Source organism: Acipenser ruthenus, chromosome 18 (assembly GCF_902713425.1).
Source record: "Acipenser ruthenus chromosome 18, fAciRut3.2 maternal haplotype, whole genome shotgun sequence".
NCBI classification, from domain to species: domain Eukaryota; kingdom Metazoa; phylum Chordata; class Actinopteri; order Acipenseriformes; family Acipenseridae; genus Acipenser; species Acipenser ruthenus.
Window position 1 is genome coordinate 15,891,350 of NC_081206.1, and position 12,752 is coordinate 15,904,101.

Below are 12,752 nucleotides of genomic sequence, written 5' to 3' on the forward strand. Positions count from 1 at the left end.
TGTTTCACAGAGCAGGCTGATCACAAGAACCAGATCGAATCTTTTCCACTTTACAATCCTGAATCTGAACTAAAAAAAAAAAATTCACCCCAGCTGTCCTTCCCCCACATTTACAATAGAGTACCAATCAATGGCAATTCATGTCTCCATTGAGCCTTTTAAAAGCAAATTGGAAGACAATGTCTTCTCACCCGGGCCGCTGATATTTTTATTGCCGTACTGTCAGTTTATGCCCTTGGTACGCCAGTAAAAATATCAGCGCCCCTGATGAGAGGACAATGTTCTTCTAATCAATTTCCAATGACTGGCACTCAATTGCATGTGTGCAGTGTACCTTGCAGGCCACGTCCATCTTCATGCTGTTGTTTCCAAACAGGTTGGCGGGCGGGGAGGCTGTGCTGCGCGAGGTGCCGGAGCTCTCACAGCGATGCAGGAACCTGGTCACTTCGATCTGCAGCTCGATGGTGTTGATGTGCCTGCGGACACACAGAGCAATGGTGTCTAGAAATGGTGATTGCTGTGGGAAATCAGCATGGATAACCAGACAACCGGCGATCAATTAATTCATCGAGTTTTTGTAACAGATTAAACCACAAGCTAGCAGCTGCAACAGAGAACTAGTGATCCACCACAGAGGCGGTGTCTGTATCCGCACCCCCCCCCCATCTCTACCTGGACACATCGCTGGAGGACATCTTCTTCCTGAAGGAGCTGGCTGACTTCCTCCTCCCGGAGCTGCGGCTCGATTGCTCCTGCAGGTAGGTCTTCAGGTGGTCCTTCGCCTTGATCAGCCACTTCTGCTTCCCCCCCAGGTCCACGTACGACTCGGCCTTGTGAGTGAAGAACCGGATGCACGTCATGGCCGCCCGCACGTGGTCCTGAAACAAGGCAGCGCGCACAGCGGGGCTCGGTTAAGAAGAGAAAGTCAAAAACACCTGTACGGACAGATCTGAAAGAACCGTGGAGGGAAATTCACTCCAACGTGCATTAGCACACCCTTTGAAGTTACAATACTTGAAATACACAACGAAAGAACCGACTTCAAGGACTCTTGTGTATTCTTGACCTGTTTAGCTCTATTTTTTTCTCTTTTTAGACACTTGGTGAATCTCCCTCAGTGTGTGCTCCAGTACTCTAGATTAGGGGTTTCAACCGGGGGTACGCGTACCCCTGGGGTACTTCTAAGGGTTATAGGGGGTACGCAGGACGACTCAGAAATGCACAAATAAAAATGAAAGTAAAAGAAAATAATGATCTGGAATTGATTTTGTTAACAGTATTATATATTATCTCTAAACCGCTGTGCATAAGTATTTAATTTTTGTTTAGCAGCTCAAAGTGAACCTCAGATGAAAATAAATAAATAAATAAAAAATGTACACATGCGTGATTTTGATTGAGTCTATTTCCCCTCTGATATGGGTAGGTGAAGCAGGGGTCTGGTGATTCTGCCTATGGAGAGCGCTCTGTGGTGCTCATTAACTATGCTGTTTTCAACTTGTCGTATAATTGAATACTAATCAGTGAAACACAACATTTTGGCATTAAACAAGTATAAATGCTCTGGTAAACATAAATAATAATCTCAATACTCATGCATTGATGGTTTTTGTTTTATTTATTACTAGGCGCGGCTGCATTTTAGTAACAGCAATAATGGCTGGTTGAAATGGATCCATTTCTTACTTGCAAAAAAAACCCAAAGGAAGAAAACACAAGAGTACAGGAAGTGCAAAGCGACACAGAGTCCCTGTGGATCATTATTATGTTGGCTTGAATAAAAAAGTTTATCAAATGTTAGGTATAGTTTTGTGAGGTTAATGTTTTTGATATTGTAAACATTTTAAATGGCACACAATTCTGCTGAGGTGGGAAGTAAATGGTAACTATGCATCAGCTGCAGAGTCACTTACAACTACATCTCACCCGAAAGACGGAGCACAAGGAGGTTAAGTGACTTGCTCAGGGTCACACAATGAGTCAGTGGCTGAGGTGGGATTTTGCACATTTACAGTGCAGACTATTCTGTATTATTTATAATATCTTTGCTGAATAGAAAGCGAATACAAGTGTTTCCAATGAGATTTCCAAATACTGTCTTTAAATTCTGTGCATCCAAAGACATGTAATTAAAGTTTTAAGAATGAAGTTGACTGTTTGGTATTCTGTTCTAAACCAGCAGTTTGTCAGCCAACTGTTGTGACAAATTATATATTAAATAAACGGAGGAGAAAGAAATGTGTTAATCAGATTATTCTGACTTTTATTGCAATTGTGGTACCATTCAAAATTGTAAAGGGTACTTGAGCTGAAACCTCCTGACAGAAGGGGTACAGTTTCAAAAAAAGGCTGAAAACCCCCCTGCTCTGACAGATCTAAAACTGTAAAGTGTGACGTAAAGCTTCTATTAGATTCCTCTGACCTCCTTTAAACAGGATGGGCATCTCAAAGCATGATCCCCAAAGGAAAAACTCCAGGTGCATGCATCTCTGAAGGAGATTACACATTCACAGAGCCCTCTTTCATCGCGTGGAGTTCTGTACTGTACTGGCTTGGAGCCAGTACACCTAGAGTAGCCAGAGGCTTTGTTTTGCCTGATCACCATAGAAGCAACATAAACACCGATATATAGAAAACAAACCAATGATCACAGTAATGTAAAATAAACCAATCCACGGCAGTCAATTTTACCTCACACAACAAGAAACTAACAAAGAATACAAAACCAGAAGTCGAAAAGCTGTGATTTGTTTCTGAAAAAACTAAATGGTTTTTTGTATGATGTTGGATTGTATTATCATAATTGCATAACAATGACATTATTAGGACCTGCATCCAATATGGAATTGAGGTAGTGTTTGCACTGATCACAATGTAGCGCAGACTCCACAAGCTGGTAGAAGGTGTCTCCAGGGATGTTAATCAATTCACTCATTAATATTTATGCATTTGGTGGAGACAGGTAGACAGTGGACAGTTCATCCCATACATGGTCAATTGGGATCCAGGGATTGTGATGGCCATGGAAGATCCCTAAAGTCTCCGTCATGCTCCTCAAAACTTCCTGGTACGGTGGATTGGTGCATTATTGCATGACAAGTAACCAACACCATCAGGGAACAAGTGCAGCACTGTTGGGTGAATCTCTGGTCATGGACTTAGGCATTGGAACTTCACAGCACACCGTGCACATGTTCTCTAGACATATAAAACCAATAAGCCTACATGAAAAATATAGAACTCAATACATTTTTAGCATAAAGGTGAACATGCCATTACTGCAGTAGCGGCACCTAGGAAGAAGGTTCGTGTCACCTTCATGAACTGCTGCAGGTCGTAGAGGATGTTGAAGAAGCCTCGTTTCTGCAGGTGTTTGCAGGATGCGATCAGGTATCTGCTCCAGCTCTCCAGCCCCGAGTCGATGGTCTCCATCAGGTTCTCCAGAACGTGCAGCTTCCCACTTTCATAGCTCGGCACGAAGATCCCGTTCAGGAACACGTCCTCCGGGCTTTCCTGAGAGAATAACAACAACAATTCGATTGTTTGTTATGAAAGAACACATTCTGTCATTATTCCAAGTAGTTTCTTGGCAGTTTCATACCAATAAAAATGATTTTATTTCTTTCTGAAAATGCTTCAGAATTGGAACCCCAGTGTGAGCATGTACGAGTGTCTACACTGTATCCACTTCCGGCCCTGAAGTGATGCACAATTCACGGGTTAATATCTGTCGGCTGAGCTCTGCACCCCTCTACCTTGTTGCTCAGGTGTATCAGTGATCTCTCCACACTCTGCCTTGTTGCTCAGGTGTATCAGAGAGCTCTCCACACTCTGCCTTGTTGCTCAGGTGTATCAGTGATCTCTCCACACTCTACCTTGTTGCTCAGGTGTATTAGTGATCTCTCCACACTCTACCTTGTTGAGCAGGTGTATCAGAGAGCTCTCCACACTCTACCTTGTTGAGCAGGTGTATCAGCGCGTCCCTCACGCAGTCGTGCCTCATGTAGAAGCTGATGATGGCCAGGTTGGTCCCGTACATGTGCAGGTAGTAGAGGCACTCCTGGTAGCAGCTGTTCTGCTGGATCTTCCCTTCTGGTCTGTCAGGAAGGGTAGCTTCCATCAGAGCATCCTCCAGCTGCTTCAGGGAGGCCAGGATATCATCGTTATGCTGTGGAGAGAGAGGGGACGGACAGGATAGGGAGAGGCCGGGACGGTGAAGGATGAGAGGGCAGTGTAAATTAGAGATATTAGTGTAATGAAAAATATCACCATGACCTACATCCACTGTATGACACAAGTATGAATGAACAAAAAGATGGTTAGGTTCTATCATACAGTATATCTGATACTTTCAATAACTTGTGATAAATAAAGAATGTCCTGACCAAGTTCTCTCACAATTAGATTAGCCCTTCTGTTACGCAGGACGGTTATAAAACCATACTTTGCAATCTAGAGAAGGGGCAGTGTGCACGGACATGTTTAACCCATACCTTTATTATTAAATAAAGAGAGAAACACATCTCTACACAACAGACAGGTAGAAATTGCTGTTCTCAGTGTGTAGGTATAAGACACAGCCCGAGAATTCAAATAAGCAGCAGTGCAAAGTGGCCTACAACCCTGTACTTGTACCCTGCAACAACTGGAGCTCACCTTTCCATAACAATCTCATTTTAGAAACACAATCTCAGCTCACCCGGTTCCTAGTAGCCGATTGATCTCAGAATGTTTCTCAAGTTGGGTCTTAAAAGATCCATGTGATTGTGCCTCAGGAACATGACTATGTAGCCCATGCCCTAACCATCCTGTGTAACAGATTGTGTAGAAGGTGCTTACCAGGGAGAAGCTGAGTTTGACAGTGGACTCCAGGTGCTGGATAATATCCTGCAGGAGCTGGGGCCCGTGATTCTGCTGGTTCGGGTCGAATGGAGGTTTCAGACACCTGCTGAACTTCTCCCGTGCTGCAGTCAGGTTCCCTGCTTTCAGGCAGGCCATCCCCCAGGCATGCCACACCCCACCAGGGTCCAGACCACTCTTAGTGGAGACCTGAGCACAGAACAGGCTTGGGTCAGCAAAGGGAGGGAAGTGAATCACCAGGTATACTAGATTAGGGCAGGAGAAAGCTTAGCAGCAGAAGAAACAGGGAGAGCATTTTTATACCATGCACCTTTTTATCAAAGATGTTTCAGTAGATGCTGACCTCTCTTAAGAGTTAAAACCTCCACTACACCATTCATTCTTTGCTACCAATCAAGCTAAAAGTTAATATACCAGTTAACAAAAAACAAATGGCTAGATGACATTACATTTTTTTTTCTTGGAGGAAGTCAAATGTTTGGTACCCGTTCATTTGTAAATCTTGACCCTGGGTTTATTAAATGCTTTCTCTGGCGGTGTTAAATCGGCAAGTTCTCTACCACAATGTAAGACAAAGTTTCTTGCTTTTTTAAGATTCTCCGCTAGTGTCCTGGGATGTTTTTACAGTGTGTGTGTACAGTGCTGTGTGAAAGGATGATGTACAGTTAGAAACAAGTACACACAAATACAAATACAAATACAGTTCATGCACATTCAGAATAGTATACAAACATGCTCTCCTATTCAGCCCCCATGTACCTCCACAGTCAGCCTCATCCCTCCTATGCAGCCCCCATGTACCTCCACAGCCAGCCTCATCCCTCCCATTCAGCTCCCATGTACCTCCACAGCCAGCTGGTAATACTCTGCCTCCAGCAGCTGGTTCCTCAGTCTGGACACGGCTGCAGGCTGCAGGATCTGATCCAACGATGGCACGTACTTGTAGTTGGCAGAGACTAAAATCTTCAGCACGTCGACCTTGCTGATGTAACTGCAGGGAAACAAGCCTGTCAGTGACTTGCATCCCCCGCCACGGCAGGAAATACAATTTCTTCAGGACAAAAATTCAGATCATTTTGATGTGCAGTGCAGATAGTCAACAGGGTGTGAGCGGCCTAAGAGCATCCTAATCAGCAGAACATATGATACTGCCAATGCCTATGATACCTGACTTATGGGACATCCTGGATTTATCCATCACTATTAAACACTCAATAGCACTACATTTAGAAATCCTGACAGCTCAATGAATGTATTGGGTGTGTTTCCGTATTCCTGAACCAGCTCCCTGTATGAGGCTGGCAGCCTGCGTGGGGTACCTGTCGCACAGGGCCAGGTCCTGGCTGCGCCCCGCCTTGACGAACATCAGCTTGGCACTGAAGAGCAGCTGCTTCATGATGTCGGTGAGCAGCCGGGGGTCCACCTCGGGGTTGGTGAGTCCGCGGGACAGTTGTTGGCAGTGCTCGATCAGCTGCTGCCCGCAGACGATGCTGTTACTGTGCAGGTTCAGGATGGCGATGCACAGCGAGGCGCTGGGAGCCTGGGAGGGGGGTTACAGCACAAACACCAGCTGCTTAATCTAGCTATAATCATTAAGGCTACAACCAAGGGGAAAGGCATTCGGAATGTGTCTGCAAACTCATATGCATTCCAGTCGAATAGCCATTGAATCTGTTATGGGAAAATTTGCTGGAGAACTACTAGAAAGGTTTTATGGCTCTATGACCATTGTTTTGAAGTGTTAATCTGGTAAAGTGTGCAAATCAGTGCCATGTGTCTCAATTACATAGTTATATACCAGTATATAGTTTTTGCTCAAAACAGCCAACTTCCCAACCTTTTGGTATGTTTAACACACCTTTGAGAAGGGAAAGTGTGCTTGCAAACAAACAGTGGAGGTACTTGCAAGCTTTAGATGCCATGGTAACTACACTCACTTATTTCTATTTAAACCTATTAATGTGTTTAATAGGATATATAACATGAAGAAGAAAAGTAATTGATAAACCAAAAACTTTTAATAATATTAGAAGAGAATGTAAGTTACAATGGAATACAAAGGAGTATAATTGACAGAGACATTGTGTGATAATGTTTATTAATGGTATACTGTACGCTGATACTGACCGCGTTACAGCCCCTATAGAAAGTGCAGTGGAACATGACTGGATTTCTGCGCAGGTCCTGAAATATTTAAGTTGGGCCAGTAATAAGCTAAAGTACATGTCAGTACACACTGCTATCCAAGTGTTATTCACAGCAGCCAGGTTTACTCCAGTTAGAAGTTCAGTTCTGATGACACCAGCACACGGTCCTACCTGCTCGTAGTAGAATTCGCTGCGCTCAATCTCATTGTCCGCTTCGTTCAGCGAGAGTTTGCGCAGCCTCTCCGGCACCTCTGGTAACTGCAATATGACAGAAAAATCCAAACAGCCACTGCCAGGGCTGCCAGCCACTGCAAAGTGAAGCACAACACGCTTTTCAAAGTCCCCCACAGAGCCTTACAGAACCACACAGGTGCAACGTGACCAGCACAAACAGACAAATCTGAGAGAATTCACAAAGAAGAACTCTCTTTACTACAAACAGACTTAAGAATATTTAAGAGCCCTTGAATGCAGAATGATTTCACTGAGCAATTCTGAACAAGATGGAATTTCTGTAATGAGGAATATTGAACCTGGGGTGTGCACCGGAAATGTGTTCCCCCCGAGTTTTGTTAGATATTTTTTTACAGCAAATCTTTAACGCAACTGTTTTAGAGGGGAAGAACTTACCTGTGTTCACCCCCAATTTTATACCGAGTGCATTACAGAAAATCCACCTTGCTTAGGCTTGCTCAGAGACTGCCCCAGAAGCACAATATGCTGGTTTGGCTTTAATAAACGTAGCAAACATGCAAAAACAGTGGGTGCATTAAGTAAATGAGCCACTCAGAGAAGCTCAGTGAAAGAACCCTCTTAACAGCTACAGAGCAGATTTCATCAGTGATCTGAGTAAGCAGGGAAATTCTCGCTCTGATCCACTCAGTTACTTAACGCACCCAGTAAGAAATGATCTACATTGAACAACACAAAAAACACCTGTTAAGGTCTGCAAAACAGAAAACAAAATAAAAAAAATGCTCTCACCATCTGCTTGCTCGTGCCCTTCTTGTGTGCTGTAATTAAAGAGAGTGAAGCTGTAAAGATGCAGCCCCTAGTGTGAGAATCAGCTTTCCCTGTCGCTCCCTCACTGAGAATGCCAGAGCACTTACTCTTGGTTGTAAAAGCTGTAACACTGGTCACACACTCGCACTGGATCCTCTCTGCATCCCTGCACCACCATCTTCCTAGTGGAGCAGGTGTTGCAGACCAGCCGGCCACAGCGCCTGCAATGGTGCCGTCTGTTAAACTGGGGAGCAGAAAACACAGCTACTCAAACAGGTTCAAGAGCAGCAAGCTTCACACTGCATTTGGTCATTTTTTCACCACTTTAAGAGGTTTGTTAATTATTCCTGGTGGTTCTAATTGCAAATGCTCCAAAAATAATAATAATCATCTTCATTTTTTGAGAAGTTGCTTTGACCGAGTTCAGGAGCTGCTCTTCGGTTCCAGTTGCCTGTCATAAGTAACGTGAATCTACGCCAGTGCACAGCAGTGTACTGCCAGACAAGCTGAAGGACACCTGATCCAGGGCGCTGGCTCTTTCTTCTTTAAACACTTTAGCTGTGACACATTACATCTCATGCTGGCAGGCAACCAAGGACATTTAAACTTAAATGAATTATATTTGAGTAAATGCAATAAGAACTGAAAACAGCCTCAGTCCCTGCCTCTTACCATGGTGAAGCACGCTGGCTCAGCCCCTCCCTCTTACCATGGTGAAGCACACTGGCTCAGCCCCTCCCTCTTACCATGGTGAAGCACGCTGGCTCAGCCCCTCCCTCTTACCATGGTGAAGCACGATGGCTCAGCCCCTCCCTCTTACCATGGTGAAGCACGCTGGCTCAGCCCCTCCCTCTTACCATGGTGAAGCACGCTGGCTCAGCCCCTGCCTCTTACCATGGTGAAGCGCTCCTTCCTGCACACCATGCACACGTCCTGCTGCTGGTCTGGGACCCAGTTCTTCTTCTCCGGTGGTCTCTCAGGGGGCGTGAACTCCAATTTCTGCCTGCACGGGGCTCTCTCAGGGGGGGCTTTGGGTGTGTGCAGCGGACTGCTGCCTGGGAAGCAGAATATTAATAACGCAACATGAACAGACTGGTACAGTGTGCATCTTACAAATCCTCCAACAACACAAAACCACACCTAGCAGTATCAGTGGATACTAATACAGGCACCTCAACACTGTATATTCCCAGATTGTGATTTCAACTTGTGCAAGTTTCTTCACAATTGCATTTCTCTAGATATATGTAAGTGTGATAGAAGTATGAACAGATGGACAGACAGGCGTCTCAATATATCCCCAGATTCATCATGATTGGGTAAGCGGCTCTGTATGTATATGTAAACACTCTAAAGTGTGGGTACGTAGGGAGGTACAGGTGCAGACAGACACCTAAACAAAATGCTGACACCGAGGAAGAAGCCTTGTTGAAAAAGTTTCATAAGTGTGACAATGATTTCTTGAGTAGCTGTTTGAGGTAATGCATGATTGCTGAGATCTGATGGATGTCACACATGGAAAGCATGTGCTCCCCTTACATGCCATGGTTTTCCGGAGGCCTCTTGCTGCTGCTGTGGTGCGGTATGTGCTTACCAGCAGTGGAAGAGGGGGTTGTCTCTGTGGAGAGCAACGGAGGGAAGGTCTCCTGGCCTGGAGTCTGGATCAGGAGGTCCTGCAGACTTATCACAGAATCTAGACAGAGGAGACCAGAGGGACTTGAGATGCAGAAGCTACGATAACCCAGAAGCAATGAAAGAATGCAGACATTTTGCTAATATTCAAAACCGAACCTAAAATTGACCAATATAAAACCCAAAAAACAAACCAATACATTGACTTTCATACAATGAAAAAGTCTTGGAAAATGAAGAATTCACTGTGCAATTCACACCTGTAAAATGTATTGGTTTGTAGCAACCTGTAACCATTATAGGAGAACACTCTGGGCTCTGTTCTTGGACATAAAAAAACATGCATGTGCCACTATAACACTCAGTCACAATGCAGATTCCATACCATATAGTTTTCAAATTATTACAGCACGTTTTTGCATTGCACTGTAAAATGTAAATTCCATAAGTCTACTAGTTCCAGAAGTTAAGGATGAACTTGCCCAGGGGCTGTTTTAATTATGATGCTTACAGCAGCTTTTAATACGTTTTAATTAAATAAACAAGAACTGTGATAAAGATAACTGCCGATTCTCTTTGAATGTAGTGTTAACAATGAATACATCCACATAGTTTTTGTTATTTGGTGTTTTCATTAAAATGGCGAGTCATACAATGTGGGTTAAGATACTTTCTATCTAAAACTTTGCCCTTGGTTTAACTGCCTTTATTTTGGCAACAGACCAAAAGAAAAAAAGTGAAGGCGGTTGTTAGATTGCATAATTCGATATGAAGGGTGCATCTCGAGAGGTGCTTGATTCCAGTAGTTTGATTTGGAACCTGCTCTGGTTCTCTCCCGGGGTGCGTAGGGGAAGTCCAGAGCCTTCCTGGCGTATCTGGAGAGCAGCTCGTTGATGTCCTCGGCTGTGAAGCCGGCCTCCTGCCCCAGGAGGAGCTGCTGCAGGGAGAGCAAGGCCGCGGCCGCCCAGTCCACCTTCATGTTCATCAGGAGCTGCTCCAGCATCAGCAGCGGGCTGGACGACAGCTGGAAGTAATCCTGACGAGCGGGCTCCGGGAGCGACAGCAACAACTGCACACAAACAAACAGACAGCAAGTGAAACTGCACCACACACGCTAAGCAAATTCAATGACAAACACTTCAACTACAAAGCAAGACATTATAGAAGCAATACAAACTTTGTAATGTTGCGCCCAAGTTTCTATCTGCATCACTGTATATTTTGGAATTTATAGTGAAGGATGAACCGTCGGGGTTACCCTTGTCTCCTGGTGAAGCGGTAGCTTTGTGTTTCTCACCTCTGAGCCGATGCGCATGGCCTGTATCTCGTGCTGGCGCGTTGGGGCCACGCTCTTGTGGAAGTGCGAGGTGAGGTAATTAGCCAGGAAATGGCAGGCAGTCAGCCCCGGGCGCTGGTCCAGGGCCTGCTCACTGATCAGCAGGCACAGCTCCGGGTCCGACAGGCTCTGGAGCAACTGCACAGGACCGGAGAAGAGAGAAAGCACAGCAACACAGCACAGTGGACACGGAGATGGGGGTTAGAGCAATGCACAGGAGTCTGTACAAGCCAGAATACAGCCTCCCTCACTGTAAAACTATAAGGGAACTAGAAATGGAGACAGCATGTAAAGGATCTGTATCATTGATAAGGCAGGTGGTTAAAATAATGGGGCAGTGAAACGGAACATTTTTACTGGACAACACCGACACTGGAACTTGATTAAGAAAATCATAGAAAACAGCTTTGTACCAAATATTAATAAAAATAACTCAAAGTGAAAAGTCTCTATAGCCTCCAAACAAAGTCACATGACCTCAATATGGCAGTCAAATGTAAAGGTGACCAATACATGTAGCCTTGGTAAATGACTGTAATACACTGAAGACCTGTTTCAGATATGGGAAGGTGTACAGTGGGTATTACAATGATGAGAATAAGCACTGTAATGCGATGCTGCACAGGCATGCTGCTCTTTGTTTGTAGGCAGTGAGCTGCAAGGCGTTCACCTGGAAGGCGTCCTCCGAATCCCCGGTCTCCAGCAGGTGAAGCAGGTGCTCTCTCTGCAGCCTCATCCGACACTCTGGAGAGACGGGGTGCAGCTCCACCCACCTCTCACACAGACCAAACTCCTACAAAAACACAACCAGCACGGCTGACCAGGATTCTCAACCCCTTCTCACACCCAATCAGACACTGAGATACAGGGTGCAGCTCCACCCACCTCTCACACAGACCAATCAGCGTTGAGCACCGGGATTCTCAACCAGCATGAGATTAAAAACATATTTACACAACAAGCTAAACAAATATAAATCGGTAAAAATGCAACTTTTAGCGTAATTTATTATTTCTAGCAGAGCTTTTTCTGACGTTGTTAAAAGGAAGTTTTTTTTTAGTTTTCAAATACAGAATAAAATACCGTATAAAAGTAACACAGTATGAAATACAAGCAAAAAAACCAAAAAACATAAAAGGGTGAATCGGTGGTTGTTCTGTTAATGGGAAACGGATAAGAAAAATGGAAAACTTCCAGTGCAAGCCCAGTGTCTGCTGGAAGACTGGGAGCCATCCAGCAGGTTGTCAGAGCAGAGCCTACTTACTTTGGCACGAAGGATCACGTCCAGCACAGATTCAGGGTCCTCTCGGGAATCTCTCCGCACTTCCTGCCAGTCGCTCCAGCTGGAGGGAGAACTCAAATCCAAGATCTAAAAAAAAACAATTACTTTCATACATCAGGATTTTCTTTGTTTTATTCTTGAGATAACTGAATTTATTGCTTAATGAAAGACAAGAGGGACAATGGCACTGGCTACAGTCAGGCAGGCACCATGAGAGCTTCCCCTGACAGCTCTGCAACAGAGAGACAGAGGGCACCTCACTCCAAACCTGAACACATACCATTCAGTCCTGGGCCTCCCTCAAGCACAGGCTGGCAGCTGTGCTGAATTTTGTAGCTTTCTTTTTTAAATGGAGTACTGTTGTCCATTTGGGGGCCAGGTTGGGACCCTAGTGAACCCAGACATGGTGAAAGGCACACAGGGCTTGTGAACTAGAGAGTGCTGTGCCATCTAGTCACCTTACAAGATTGTCTTTTGAGTCGCTAAAGCAAAG

General features: G+C 44.8%; 2 protein-coding genes across 4 annotated transcripts in view; one reads left to right on the top strand and one right to left on the bottom strand.

Annotated features, from left to right (window-relative positions):
- LOC117419571 (retinol dehydrogenase 12-like) overlaps positions 1–479 on the top strand; it is a 26,694-nt gene extending 26,215 nt beyond the window's left edge. Inside the window, exon 9 of the transcript XR_009307687.1 lies at positions 377–479. The gene's annotated coding sequence lies outside the window, so the exon portion shown is untranslated. The remainder of the gene's footprint in view (positions 1–376) is intronic.
- The window catches only part of LOC117419558 (zinc finger FYVE domain-containing protein 26-like), a 49,796-nt gene that overhangs the window by 14,961 nt on the left and 22,083 nt on the right, over positions 1–12,752 (bottom strand). For all 3 annotated transcript variants that reach the window (XR_009307686.1, XR_009307685.1, XM_034032429.3), the window contains exons 23-38: positions 12,242–12,346; positions 11,648–11,770; positions 10,939–11,115; positions 10,461–10,710; positions 9,604–9,702; positions 8,904–9,064; positions 8,117–8,253; positions 7,992–8,020; positions 7,179–7,315; positions 6,180–6,400; positions 5,704–5,851; positions 4,840–5,049; positions 3,956–4,168; positions 3,316–3,513; positions 673–878; positions 335–476 (exon numbers count right to left, since the gene is read on the bottom strand). Coding sequence is in view for 1 of the 3 variants with exons in the window: in XM_034032429.3 (XP_033888320.3) it covers positions 335–476; positions 673–878; positions 3,316–3,513; positions 3,956–4,168; positions 4,840–5,049; positions 5,704–5,851; positions 6,180–6,400; positions 7,179–7,315; positions 7,992–8,020; positions 8,117–8,253; positions 8,904–9,064; positions 9,604–9,702; positions 10,461–10,710; positions 10,939–11,115; positions 11,648–11,770; positions 12,242–12,346 (2,556 nt within the window). In the remaining 2 variants the exon portion in view is untranslated. The remainder of the gene's footprint in view (positions 1–334; positions 477–672; positions 879–3,315; positions 3,514–3,955; positions 4,169–4,839; positions 5,050–5,703; positions 5,852–6,179; positions 6,401–7,178; positions 7,316–7,991; positions 8,021–8,116; positions 8,254–8,903; positions 9,065–9,603; positions 9,703–10,460; positions 10,711–10,938; positions 11,116–11,647; positions 11,771–12,241; positions 12,347–12,752) is intronic.